The following is a 14,150-nucleotide window of genomic DNA, read 5'->3' as shown; positions in this document are numbered from 1 at the left end:
TAAAGGTCAAAATCTCGAAATTCGGCTTGGGAACCGGGTTAATCGAATTCACCATACCCTAATTATGTTAAAAAGTGAGGTTCCCAATTTCTACCCAAAAATGCACCGAACATTCACATTTCTCAAAAATCCGTCTAGTCTAGTGGGCCGATTGGCCTCCTGCGCCGAAGTTCCTTGTATTACAGTACAGTATCCTTAGTATGACGCTTAATGCTCGTTGCAATGTTTGGTGGCCGTGGAAATGTAGTTCGCGGTAGAAACCTCATCTGGTTGCCGATTTCTACGAGCCCGTTTTTTCCTCATCGGTGGAGTGCAAAGTGTATTTAGTTGTTGCTTAATCTCGTAGAGGTTTGTGAATCATCATCGCCCGATTCCGAATCTGTGGTTGACTCTTGAAAACGAAAGTAAAATAAAACAGTAGATCGCAAAGCGTGAGCGTGGGAGTGCACGTGCACGTGGTACCGACATGTAGTGTAGGTGGTGGTACTGTATACGCGGACTACGTGCTATTCCCATCCGGTTCAGTCAATGCACGATACAACTTCAAGTCATCTTGTAACCCTGATTGAAGATTTTGTTTGCACTTAAGTGTTTACTTCAAATACTTTACCATTGTTTTAAAAGCGCAGTCATGTCAGGCCGGAACAACAACAAACTACCGAACAACCTCCCGCAACTTCAAAACCTGATCAAGCGAGACCCCGAATCGTACGTGGAGGAGGTGAGATCTGGTATATATTGAATTGGGTTAATACTTAATACATGGAGAATTGAATTTGACAAAGGTGTGGACATGCATGTATCACGTGACAGCATTGCACGTGTTAGTGATACTGATGGTCGGTGGTGGAAATGCCTTGTGTTATTATTATTGGTAGGAAGGGGTCAGTTGGCCCGTCGCAGTTGTGCTGTATCCACAGCTATAAAGCGAAACCGTTCAAAGTTTCACCAGGAATAACTAAATTAATCCACAAATTCTTGATTTTTATTTGTCTTTACAGACACAACACTAACCTGTCTTTACAGCCACTACCTAACCCTGTAACCCGTCTTTACAGCCACTACCTAACCCTGTAACCCGTCTTTACAGCCACTACCTAACCCTGTAACCCGTCTTTACAGCCACTACCTAACCCTGTAACCCGTCTTTACAGACACTACCCTGTAACCCGTCTTTACAGCCACTACCTAACCCTGTAACCCGTCTTTACAGCCACTACCTAACCCTGTAACCCGTCTTTACAGCCACTACCTAACCCTGTAACCCGTCTTTACAGCCACTACCTAACCCTGTAACCCGTCTTTACAGCCACTACCTAACCCTGTAACCCGTCTTTACAGCCACTACCTAACCCTGTAACCCGTCTTTACAGACACTACCCTGTAACCCGTCTTTACAGCCACTACCTAACCCTGTAACCCGTCTTTACAACCACTACCTAACCCTGTAACCCGTCTTTACAGACACTACCCTGTAATCCGTCTTTACAGTCACTACCCTGTAACCCGTCTTTACAGCCACTACCCTGTAACCCGTCTTTACAGCCACTACCCTGTAACCCGGCTTTACAGCCACTACCCTGTAACCCGGCTTTACAGCCACTACCCTGTAACCCGGCTTTACAGCCACTGCCCTGTAACCCGTCTTTACAGACACTACCCTGTAACCCGTCTTTACAGCCACTACCTAACCCTGTAACCCGTCTTTACAGCCACTACCCTGTAACCCATCTTTACAGCCACTACCCTGTAACCCGTCTTTACAGCCACTGCCCTGTAACCCGTCTTTACAGACACTACCCTGTAACCCGTCTTTACAGCCACTACCTAACCCTGTAACCCGTCTTTACAGACACTACCCTGTAACCCGTCTTTACAGCCACTACCTAACCCTGTAACCCGTCTTTACAGACACTACCCTGTAACCCGTCTTTACAGCCACTACCCTGTAACCCATCTTTACAGCCACTACCCTGTAACCCGGCTTTACAGCCACTACCCTGTAACCCGGCTTTACAGCCACTACCCAGTAACCCGTCTTTACAGCCACTACCCTGTAACCCGGCTTTACAGCCACTACCCTGTAACCCGGCTTTACAGCCACTACCCTGTAACCCGTCTTTACAGACACTACCCTGTAACCCGTCTTTACAGCCACTACCCTGTAACCCGGCTTTACAGCCACTACCCTGTAACCCGGCTTTACAGCCACTACCCAGTAACCCGGCTTTACAGCCACTATCCTGTAACCCGGCTTTACAGTCACTACCCTGTAACCCGGCTTTACAGTCACTACCCTGTAACCCGTCTTTGCAGTCACTACCCTGTAACCCGTCTTTACAGTCACTACCCTGTAACCCGGGTTTACAGTCACTACCCTGTAACCCGGGTTTACAGTCACTACCCTGTAACCCGGGTTTACAGTCACTACCCTGTAACCCGTCTTTAAGTCACTACCCTGTAAACCGTCTTTACAGTCACTACCCTGTAACCCGTCTTTACAGTCACTACCCTGTAACCCGGGTTTACAGTCACTACCCTGTAACCCATCTTTACAGTCACTACCCTGTAACCCGTCTTTACAGTCACTACCCTGTAACCCGTCTTTACAGTCACTACCCTGTAACCCGGCTTTACAGTCACTACCCTGTAACCCGGGTTTACAGTCACTACCCTGTAACCCGGCTTTACAGCCACTACCCTGTAACCCGTCTTTACAGTCACTACCCTGTAACCCGTCTTTACAGCCACTACCCTGTAACCCGTCTTTACAGCCACTACCCTGTAACCCGTCTTTACAGTCACTACCCTGTAACCCGTCTTTACAGACACTACCTAACCCTGTAACCCGTCTTTACAGACACTACCCTGTAACCCGTCTTTACAGACACTACCCTGTAACCCGTCTTTGCAGACACTACCTAACCCTGTAACCCGTCTTTACAGACACTACCTAACCCTGTAACCCGTCTTTACAGCCACTACCCTGTAACCCGTCTTTACAGACACTACCCTCTAACCCGTCTTTACAGCCACTACCCTGTAACCCGTCTTTACAGCCACTACCCTGTAACCCGTCTTTACAGCCACTACCCTGTAACCCGTCTTTACAGCCACTACCCTGTAACCCGTCTTCACAGCCACTACCCTGTAACCCGTCTTCGCAGCCACTACCCTGTAACCCGTCTTTGCAGACACTACCTAACCCTGTAACCCGACTTTACAGCCACTACCCTGTAACCCGTCTTTACAGACACTACCCTGTAACCCGTCTTTTCAGACACTACCCTCTAACCCGTCTTTTCAGCCACTACCCTCTAACCCGTCTTTACAGCCACTACCCTGTAACCCGTCTTTACAGCCACTACCCTGTAACCCGTCTTTACAGCCACTACCCTGAAACTCATCTTTACAGACTTTACCCTGTAACCCGTCTTGACAGCCACTACCCTGTAATCCATATTTACAGCCACTACCCTGAAACTCGTCTTTACAGACTTTACCCTGTAACCCGTCTTGACAGCCACTACCCTCTAACCCGTCTTTACATACACTACCCTGTAACCCGTCTTTACAGCCACTACCTAACCCTGTAACCCGTCTTTACAGCCACTACCCTATAACCCGTCTTTACAGCCACTACCCTGTAACCCGTCTTTACAGACACTACCCTGTAACCCGTCTTTACAGACACTACCCTGTAACCCGTCTTTACAGACACTACCCTGTAACCCGTCTTTACAGACATTACCCTGTAACCCGTCTTTACAGACATTACCCTGTAACCCGTCTTTGCAGACACTACCCTGTAACCCAGCTTTCCAGACACTACCTGTCACCCGTCTTGGATTTGGAGAATTGTGTCTGTTAACTGTAGCAATTTAGAGGGTGTTTTTTTTTTTTGTTTTTTTTGTATACAAGATCGAGGCTCGTGAAAGAGCGAACATTAATCACACAGAAAGACAAACCGACACATAAAACATATAACATCGGGAGCGGTAGACAAGATGAGGAGAGAGGGGGAAGGACACAAACACAACATTTGAGAGCAGGGACCGAGAGACATGGAGACATCGAGAGATCTGAGAGAGGGCGAGGGCTTTGGGGGGGGGAGGCATGGTAAGGGGGCGGTGGGAGAGGTATAAAACATATGGACACTGCCAGGACTTCCAGGAAAGAAGTTGGAATTTCAAACAAGGTGGATCTGGGGTGAATTAGCGGGGGTAGAAAAGATCAAGGTTTTGGATGGGGGAAGATAAGAGATGGTGGTGAACAGCTGTTTTAAAGACCTGGAGGGAGGAGTGGGATTGAAGGGAGTGAGGGAGTTTGTTCCAGAGGTGGGAGAAAAGAGGAATGAAAGAGTGAAGGTGAGCAGAGAGCCGAGATTTCGGCAGTTTAACCATCAGAGGGTTGCTGGCAGATCTTGTGCGACCTGTAGGAATATTTGGGGGACAGAGCACAGAGAGAGCTGGGGGTGCAAGGCCGGAGAGGAGTCGGTAGAAGACAGAAAGACCACCTACCTGCCTGCGGTGAGTGAGTGAAAGGCCCTCAGAGATAATAGCTTCATCGCGGGAGATTCCAATAATTCTGAAAGCTTTGGTTTCAACAGCGTGAAGCGAGCTAGGTGTGAGGCAGGAGCACCGGCCCATAGGGGAGAACAGTATTCCATTGAGCTGCGGATGAAAGCCTTGTATGTGGTGAGGAGCTCAGGTGTGCCGAGGAAGGACTTCGCACGACGGAGGATGCCCAGTCGGCGACTGGCTTTGGAGGCCAGCTTGGAAATGTGGTTTTCCCAAGAAAGATCATGGCAGATAGTGAGACCCAAAAGCTTGAGCGACAGAACTTCTTGGAGAGGATTGTTGAGAAAGTAGATGGGAGGGTTGTCCAGTCGATCTTTTCGGAGAGACATAGTAAGAGTGTGAGATTTGTCAGGATTGAAAGACATGTTCCACTTGTTTGACCAGTCTGTGATTTTGTCCAAGTCTTCAGAGAGTGAGGATGCTGCAGACTGCCGATCTGAGGGAAGAGGAATGGAGCGGCAGAGAGTGGAGTCATCAGCAAAGAGATAGGATTTTCAAGAGAGTCAGAGAGATCATTGATGAAGACCAGAAAAAGCACGGGGCCCAGAACACTGCCTTGGGGAACTCCAGCCTGAACAGGAAGAGGACATGAGAGAAACCCATTCAGGGCCACACGTTGACGACGACTAGAGAGGAAGTCCGCCAGGCATGCGTGGAGATTTCCATGGATACCAAAGGAGGAGAGTTTGGAGAGCAGAGCGGGGTGCCAGACCGTGTCGAAGGCACGTGATATGTCAAGGGAGACAGCTCTAATTTCCTGTTTGGCATTGAGGACCTCCATCCATTGTTGAGACAGCAGAAGCAGCATGTCCAGAGTAGAGTGACCTGGTCTGAAACCAAATTGATGATCAGAGATCAAGCCATTGGAGAAGAGGAAAGATTTCATATCCGAAGCAATGATGGATTCCATGACTTTGCTGATAATTGGGAGAAGGCTGATTGGTCTGTAGTTGCTAGGATCTGTTTTTGCACCTTTTTTGTGCAAAGCGGTGATGTTGGCTGATTTCCAAGCAGATGGCAGTTGACCTTGAGCAAAAGAGAGGGTGAAGAGAACAGAGAGAGGGTGAGATAGAGCGGCAGAGCAGGATTTTAGGACCCGTGGGCTGATGCCGTCGGGTCCAGTTGCAGAATCAGAGTCGAGGGTTGACAGAAACTTTTCCACCTTGTCAGGAGGAAAGGACACGGAGTCCAGGAGCAGCAGGGTACGACTGGGTATGGTGGGTACAGAGAGGGATGGGTTTGGGACACAAGATATCGAGGCAAACACAGAGTTGAGGCATTCAGCTTTTTCACGTGCGGAGTCAGCCGTGTAGCCGTTTGAGGTGAGGGAGGGGATGGAGGGGGAACAAACACCAGAAACGGATTTGACCAGATGCCACCAGGATTTGGAAGAGGGAGACAGATAAGAGAGTTCGGTCTTGAGAACGGAGAGATATTGTTTCCTGGCTCTCCTGAGGGTGGACACACACTTGTTTCGGGCTTTGTGAAAGGAAATGAGATTTCCTTCCGTTGGATTTGCTTTCCAGGAGACGAAGGCAAGTTGTTTCTGGGCAACAGCCTCACCACAAGATGCCGTGTACCATGGACGGGAGGAAGGGTATGACAACTGAAGACGAGATGGGATAAATCTGTGCATGAGAGAGAGCAATTTACTTTGGAAGAATTCCCAGGATGAGTTGATGTCAGAGGTGGTAGAGATGGGAGACCAGTCCAGATGATTGATGGCTGCTTGAAGACCGTGCCAGTTGGCCTGAGTGAAATGCCAGACTCGTCGACGCTGAGCAGGCTCCCTGAGGATGGTCAGAGAGATGTCCACTTTAACAAGGACGTGATCAGATGATCCGATTGGAGCAGAAGAAGAGCAGCAGACATTTTCAGGGAAGTTAGTCATAACCAAGTCCAGAAGAGAAGATGTTCCGTTGACTGAGATCCGGGTCGGGAAATTGACAGATTGTGTCAGTCCCAGTGAGTCGCAGAAGTCCTTTGCTGAGGAGCCATGGCTGGTGAGAGAGGTACCCACACCCAGCCAACTGGCATGATGACAGTTGAAATCACCACATATGAGGAAGAGAGAGTTGGGATGAGTCGATAGAAGTTGGTCCATATTATCAGACAGCGAGATGTAGATGGAGTCATCACTGTTTGGTGGACGGTACAACACACATATGAACAAGAGGTGGGAGCGAAGGGGAAGCCGTAGCCAGAGGTATTCCTGGGGGTGAGGTGGAGAGAGTGCAGTGCAGGGCGAGTGAGGAAGAGAGTTTTTGATAAAGATAGCAACCCCGCCTCCAGGACGAGGCTCAGGTCTATCATACCGGAGGAGGGAGTAGCCCGGGAGAGATACTAAGGAATCAGAGACATCATAAAGGAGGAAAGTTTCTGTTAAGCAGATCACGTCTGGTTTGACAGAAGCAACCTGTATGGAGAGATCAGTTAAGTTTGAACGAAGGCCCCGGATGTTTGAGGTCCATACCGTTAATGAAGAGGAAGGGGGAGCATCAGATACAGAACAGGGGGGAGGAGGGGTAGGGTAAGATGTGGAAGAGGTGGAAGAGGTAGGGAGAGCTGTTGAAGGTGTGTCAGAGATTTCAGAATAGCTCGGAGAAAGGGAAGGATGGGGCAGACAAAAGGTTTGATGGTGATTGGGTGAGGCACAATGAGGTGTTATTTGAGGAGGGGGAAGAGCGAGGCAGAAGGTTGGGGGAGATGGAGGTGAGAGTTGGAAGGGGGAAGAAGCGGGGAGGACGCTTTGAGGAGGGGGAGTGAGAGGGGGGAAATTGAGAAGCAATGAGGGTGGGGAGATTTGAAGGGGAGGGGTGAGGGGGGAGTTTGGGAGGGGAGGGGCAAGGGGGCGTCTTGGCGGGGAGGGGTGAGGGGGTAGTTTAGGAGGGAGGGGGCAAGGGGGGAGATTTGAAAGGGATGGGTGATGGGGAAGATTTGGAGGGGAGGGGTGATGGGGAAGATTTGGAGGGGAGGGGTTATGGGGAAGATTTGGAGGGGAGGGGTGAGATTGGATTTTAGAAAGTGTACGATTAATGGGAAACGAACATTTATTGCAAAATGAGTTTCTTGTGACCTTCGAGTTAAAAATACGTTTAAGGACGCTGGATGGAGGATGGAGTGCAGGAGAGTTTAGGGAATGTAGAAAAAAGGCACTATAGGAGATGGATATTTTTTTTGGGATGAATTGATTTGGTGAGCAGGTCGAAAGCAGCCTTTTAAAGAAGAAGAAGAAAAAGGTGTTATAAAATATGACGGAATACATAACTTGAGGGGAAAGTGTAAACATTGAAGGTTAATAACAGTGAAAACTATCTGGGGAAATGGGGGAGAAACACGTGGTCGAAGAACGAACGAACGAATAAGAATGAATAAACGAATGAGAACAGAGAAGGAAATTCTTTTTTTTTTTTTTTTTTTTTTTTTTTTCTTCGAGTTGAGATTTACACAAGGAAGTAGGCTATGGGTGAAAAGACTGGGAATACAGAGAACGAAAGTTATTGGATCACAAACGACGGACCGCTGAGAGAAAAACAAAGCCTCAAGGTTGTACAGTACACTGTACAAGGCCTCAAGACACGACACGAATTAACACGATTTTCAATACAGGTATGAAAGATTTGCACCGAAAAATCTTCGTCGGGACACAATATACGTACAACACCATAAATAAATACAGTTTTAACGAAAATACAAATGGGAACAATCACTTAACTTCGATTTCAAATCGTTCGCGACGCGGCAAAGGCCTTGCTCGCGACACCGCAAACAGACGTATCAATTTATCAGTTAGTGTGTTGTATGTCGATGTATGCGTGTACATGTAGATTACTGTACCCTGTAACCCATCTTTCCAAACACTACCTGTCACCCATCTTTCCAGGCACTACCTGTCGCCCGTCTTTCCAGACACTACCTGTCACCCGTCTTTCCAGACACTACCTGTCACCCGTCTTTCCAGACACTACCTGTCACCCGTCTTTCCAGACACTACCTGTCACCCGTCTTTCCAGACACAACCTGTCACCCGTCTTTCCAGACACTACCTGTCACCCGTCTTTCCAGACACGACCTATCACCCGTCTTTCCAGACACGACCTGTCACCCATCTTTCCAGACACAACCTGTCACCCGTCTTTCCAGACACTACCTGTCACCCGTCTTTCCAGACACTACCTGTCACCCGTCTTTCCAGACACGACCTATCACCCGTCTTTCCAGACACGACCTGTCACCCGTCTTTCCAGACACTACCTGTCACCCGTCTTTCCAGACACTACCTGTCACCCGTCTTTCCAGACACTACCTGTCACCCGTCTTTCCAGACACTACCTGTCACCCGTCTTTCCAGACACTACCTGTCACCCGTCTTTCCAGACACTACCTGTCACCCGTCTTTCCAGACACGACCTGTCACCCGTCTTTCCAGACACTACCTGTCACCCGTCTTTCCAGACACTACCTGTCACCCGTCTTTCCAGACACTACCTGTCACCCGTCTTTCCAGACACTACCTGTCACCCGTCTTTCCAGACACTACCTGTCACCCGTCTTTCCAGACACTACCTGTCACCCGTCTTTCCAGACACTACCTGTCACCCGTCTTTCCAGACACTACCTGTCATCCGTCTTTCCAGACACTACCTGTCACCCGTCTTTCCAGACACTACCTGTCACCCGTCTTTCCAGACACTACCTGTCACCCGTCTTTCCAGACACTACCTGTCACCCGTCTTTCCAGACACTACCTGTCACCCGTCTTTCCAGACACTACCCTGTCTTTACAGCCACTACCTGTCGCCTGTCTTTACAGCCGCCACCTGTCGCCCGTCTTTACAGCCACTACCTGTCACCCGTCTTTCCAGCCACTACCTGTCGCCCGTCTTTCCAGCCACTACCTGTCGCCCGTCTTTACAGCCACTATCCTCTAACCCGTCACGTCTTCTCTTGTCATGGTTCCTCAACTGCTCTGAAAGGCATGCAATGATAGTGTGTTGAAGACAAAATGAAAATCCGTCAAAATTAAAGTTTTGATGTTTTTTCACAATGGAAAATCTCCTTTATGAAGAATACATATCAGTCTGGATCAGTTTGTTTAATCAAGGCCACCATACAGTTGGTTTTGTTCCTTTAAATATTATTAGTTTTGGAAATATACCCTGGGGGAGATCATACATGTACAGTTTTGTACACGTAGGAATCCCCAGACAGTTATTTATATTATGTTGTAGGTAGACCTTTTGCTCTATGTCCAGGGGTTTGGGATAGATGTGTTGAAGTTTGTCTTTGTTTTTCCAATGTGATGTTTCGCCATTTGCCGGTTTTTATCTCCTCAATCCAACAACCTTCAGGAGTGTGTCCACCCAAACAATATCTCTCTACTCTCAAGACTGAACTCTCAAACCTGTCTCCCTCTTCCAAATCCTGGTGGCATCTGGTCAAATCTGTTTCTGGTGTTTGTTCCCCTTCCATCCCCTCCCTTACCTCAAACGGCTACACAGCTGACTCCGCGCGTGAAAAAGCTGAATGCGTCAACTCTGTGTTTGCCTCAAAATCTTGTGTCCAAAACCCGTCCCTCTCTGTACCCACCATACCCAGTCGTACCCAGTCGTACCCAGCTGCTCCTGGACTATGTGTCCTCTCCTGACAAGGTGGAGAAGCTTCTGTCAATCCTCGACTCTGATTCTGCAACTGGACCAGACGGCATCAGCCCACGGGTCCTAAAATCCTGCTCTGCCGCTCTTTCACTCCCTCTCTCTGTTCTCTTCACCCTCTCTTTTGCTCAAGGTCATCTGCCAGCATCTTGGAAATCAGCCAACATTTCCGCTTTCCACAAAAGGTGCAAAAACAGATCCTTGCAACTACAGACCCATCAGCCTGCTCCCAATTATCAGCAAAGTCATGGAATCCATCATTGCTTCGGATATCAAATCCTTCCTCTTCTCCAATGGCTTGATCTCTGATCATCAATTTGGATTCAGACCAGGTCATTCTACTCTGGACATGCTGCTTCTGCTGTCTCAACAATGGATGGAGGTCCTCGATATCAAACAGGAAATTAGAGCTGTCTTCCCTTGACATATCACGTGCCTTCGATACGGTCTGGCACCCAGCTCTGCTCACCAAACTCTCCTATGGTATCCATGGAAATCTCCACTCATGGCTTGCGGACTTCCTCTCTGGTCGAAGGCAACGTGTGGCCCTGAATGGATTTCTCTTATCTCCCCTTCTTGTTCTGGCTGGAGTTCCCCAAGGTAGTGTTCTGGGCCCTGTGCTATTTCTGGTCTTCATCAATGATCTATCCGACTCTCTGGAAAATCCTCTCTATCTCTTTGCTGATGACTCCACTATCTGCCGCTCCATTCCTCATCCCTCAGATCGGCAGTCTGCAGCCTCCTCACTCTCTGCAGACCTGGAAAAAAATCACACACTGGTCAAACAAGTGGCACATGTCTTTCAATCCTGACAAATCTCACACTCTTACAATGTCTCTCCGAAAGGACCGACTGGAAAACCCTCCCATTTACTTTCTCAACAATCCTCTCCAAGAAGTTCTGTCGCTCAAGCTTTTGGGTCTCACTATCTGCCATGATCTTTCTTGGGAAAAAAACATTTCCAAGCTGGCCTCCAAAGCCAGTCGCCGACTGGGCATCCTCCGTCATGCGAAGTCCTTCCTTGGCACACCTGAGCTCCTCACCACATACAAGGCTTTCATCCGCAGCTCAATGGAATACTGTTCCCCCCTCTGGGCTGGTGCTCCTGCCTCACACCTAGCTCGGCTTCACGCTGTTGAAACCAAAGCTTTCAGAATCATTGGAATCTCCTGCGATAAAGTTACCTCCGAGGGCCTTTCACTCACTCACCGCAGGCAGGTTGGTGGTCTTTCTGTCTTCTACCGACTCCTCTCCGGCCTTTCTCCCCCAGCTCTCTTTGTGCTCTGTCCCCCCAATATTCCTTCAGGTCGCACAAGATCTGCCTGCAACCCTCTCATGGTTAAACTGCCAAAATCTAGGCTCTCTGCTCACCTTCACTCTTTCATTCCCCTTTTCTCCCGCCTCTGGAACAAACTCCCCCACTCCCTTCAATCCCACTCCTCCCTCCAGGTCTTTAAAACAGCTGTTCACCACCATCTCTTATCTTCCCCCATCCAAAACCTTGATCTTTTCTACCCCCGCTAATTCACCCCAGATACACCTTTTTTTGAAATTCCAACTTCTTTCCTGGAAGTCCTTGCAGTGTTCATATGTTTTATACCTCTCCCACCTCCCCCAAAGCCCTCCCCCTCCCTCATTTCTCCCGATGTCCCTGCTCTCAAATGTTGTGTTTGTGTCCTTCCCCCTCTCTCCCCATCTTGTCTGCTGCTCCCCTTATTTTTTGTGTTTTGTGTGTCGGTTTGACTTTTTGTGTGATTAAATGTTAGCTCTTTCACGAGCCTCGATCTTGTATACAAAAAAGAAATAAATAAATAAATAAAGCGGAGCAAGTGAGGTCGGGAAGAAAGGCCGAGCTGCTTTGAGGTCTCGAGGAGACGTTGGCGAACGGGGGTCACGAGCGAACTTTGGGTTTCCTGGGAAAAGGATTCCTGTGACAGAGTTGTTATCGCTGTGACAGATTAACCTGCGTGACGGGTTTTGCGGTTGATTCCGAAGAGAATCGTTGTTGGAGTGCAGGTATGCTTCCAGTACGGGCCTGTTTTTTGCCTCGCTCCCGCCATTTCGCATCGCTCCAGCCTTTTCACCGCGCTCCAGCCATTTCACCGCATCCAGCCGTTAGCCTGGTTTGCGTGTGTAACGTGGATTTCGATTGGGAATTCGTGGTTCTCCGTTTGGGAGCCGTTGAACGTTCATACCCGAAGGTGTGATTTTCTAGTCGCCTTTTGAGGGCACCTTTGCGCCTCTTTGGCACCGTGACTGTCAGCCGAACTGGATTCTGGTCTCGATATGACATTTTTCTTGCGATCACCGGAGCATGGATCGACTTTGGCTTGATACCGGGACAGAGACTTTGGGAATGTTCTTTTCGCTCACTTGGAGGACAGTGAGTTATATTGTAAGAAACTGGTGGTACCATCATTGGAATGATATAATATTTGTTGTTCAATTGATTCATATTGTTACGGACCGCGGATAGGATGTTGTGTTTGCCGAGCGGATAGCACCGCGGCCGAACAGTTGCCCCGACTAACCCGATTCCCGAACGTTGGCCGGATCGCGCCACAGATATTCAATATGGAAAAGACAAAAGCGACATGGATGTGAAGAAGAAGAAGAAGAAAACAAAAAGGTTGGAAATACTACTAAATTTATTCTTACTATTTACACGCTCAAAGTATCCAAGGAAGAAGGAAAGATAAGAAAATAATTTACAGAAGAGTTCAGAGACACAGTGCAACGCTAGCTTACCTACAGTCTTAATTAACCCAGGGACAAGACACACAGAACAAACTCACGTACACAAAAGGATGGAAAGGCAGGAGGTGGATGGCTGGAGGGAGAGGAAGGTCCAACGGATACTGCAGCATGATCGGCGCGTTTAGCAGCCGCCGTTCCTTCGCGGCCCTGCTCAAAACTGCCGTCCAGGCCCCAAGCTGCTGTTGTTGCTGCTGTGGCTGCATGGACGTCGCGTGCTCTTTTCAGGACTCATCTCTCTCGTCTTGTCAAAGCTCATCTGGTCCAACCACTTCTGTAAAAGCTCATCTGGTCCAACCACTCAACTCAACAACAACCTTGCTTCGTCCAACCACACAACTCAACCACTCAACTCCTTGCTTGGTCCAACCACACAACTCAACCACTCAACTCCTTGCTTCTTGCGCGCGTGCTTTTATAGCGCCTCAGGCGATCAAGCCGCCGGCCTTCAGGACACGCCCATCGGTCAGCTCGCCTCGGCCCTGATTGGTCGGCACGGCCCTCTGGCTCCGCCCTTGATGACGATGGGCAGGCATGCCCTTCTTCCCCGAGCTGAGCACATGCTTAATGGCGGCTTTGGGGCGAAATCAGCAACCCACCGCTGTAACAAACCTGGCAAACTGCCCAGTGCGGTTGGCAATGGAGACTTGGAGGGGATGGAGATTTTGGGAATGGGAATGAAAGGGAATCTATCTTGTTTCACTTGGTGCAATGGAGTGTCATCTTAATGGAAGACAAGGCCTTACCCTAATACACATAATAAAGATATAACTATCAACAAAGGGGGAAATCTATGATTGGCTGACGTGATTGTTTATGACCTAATTATGGGACGACCTTTGACCTTTATACATAACTGGAGGAAGGAGGGTCCAGAATAAAGCACTAATAAAAAAAAACAATAAAAAAAACACAATCCTCATATCCACAACACTGCACCCTCCTCCTCTTAGGCACGTCCCGGGCCTATAACTTTAACTTAGTGCGACACGTAGGTGTAGTTCCCTCTACTTTTAACCTGACCCTGAGTGCGACAGTTTTTAAAACATAAATAAATATGTCCCGCTGCTCCATTGCACCCTACCTAACAGACTCACGCCCACAGCTAACCGAATTGCGGAATGGTCTTCAAACTATACATTGACGGTGGGGAGCATTATTT

General features: G+C 48.7%; 1 protein-coding gene across 1 annotated transcript in view; it reads left to right on the top strand.

Moving 5' to 3' along the window:
* Positions 1-321: 321 nt before the first annotated feature.
* LOC137427217 (protein SDA1 homolog) overlaps positions 322-14,150 on the top strand; it is a gene marked incomplete in the record, with an annotated part of 71,926 nt that continues 58,097 nt past the window's right edge. The window contains 1 exon segment of the mRNA XM_078775709.1: positions 322-721. Coding sequence (XP_078631835.1) covers positions 632-721 — 90 coding nt within the window.

The sequence above is a fragment of the Myxine glutinosa genome, chromosome 1 (genome assembly GCF_964187855.1).
Source record: "Myxine glutinosa chromosome 1, kmMyxGlut1.1, whole genome shotgun sequence".
Classification (NCBI taxonomy): Eukaryota; Metazoa; Chordata; class Myxini; order Myxiniformes; family Myxinidae; genus Myxine; species Myxine glutinosa.
The sequence above is the reverse complement of the archived record's forward strand: the minus strand, read 5'-3'. Positions and strand labels throughout refer to the sequence as shown.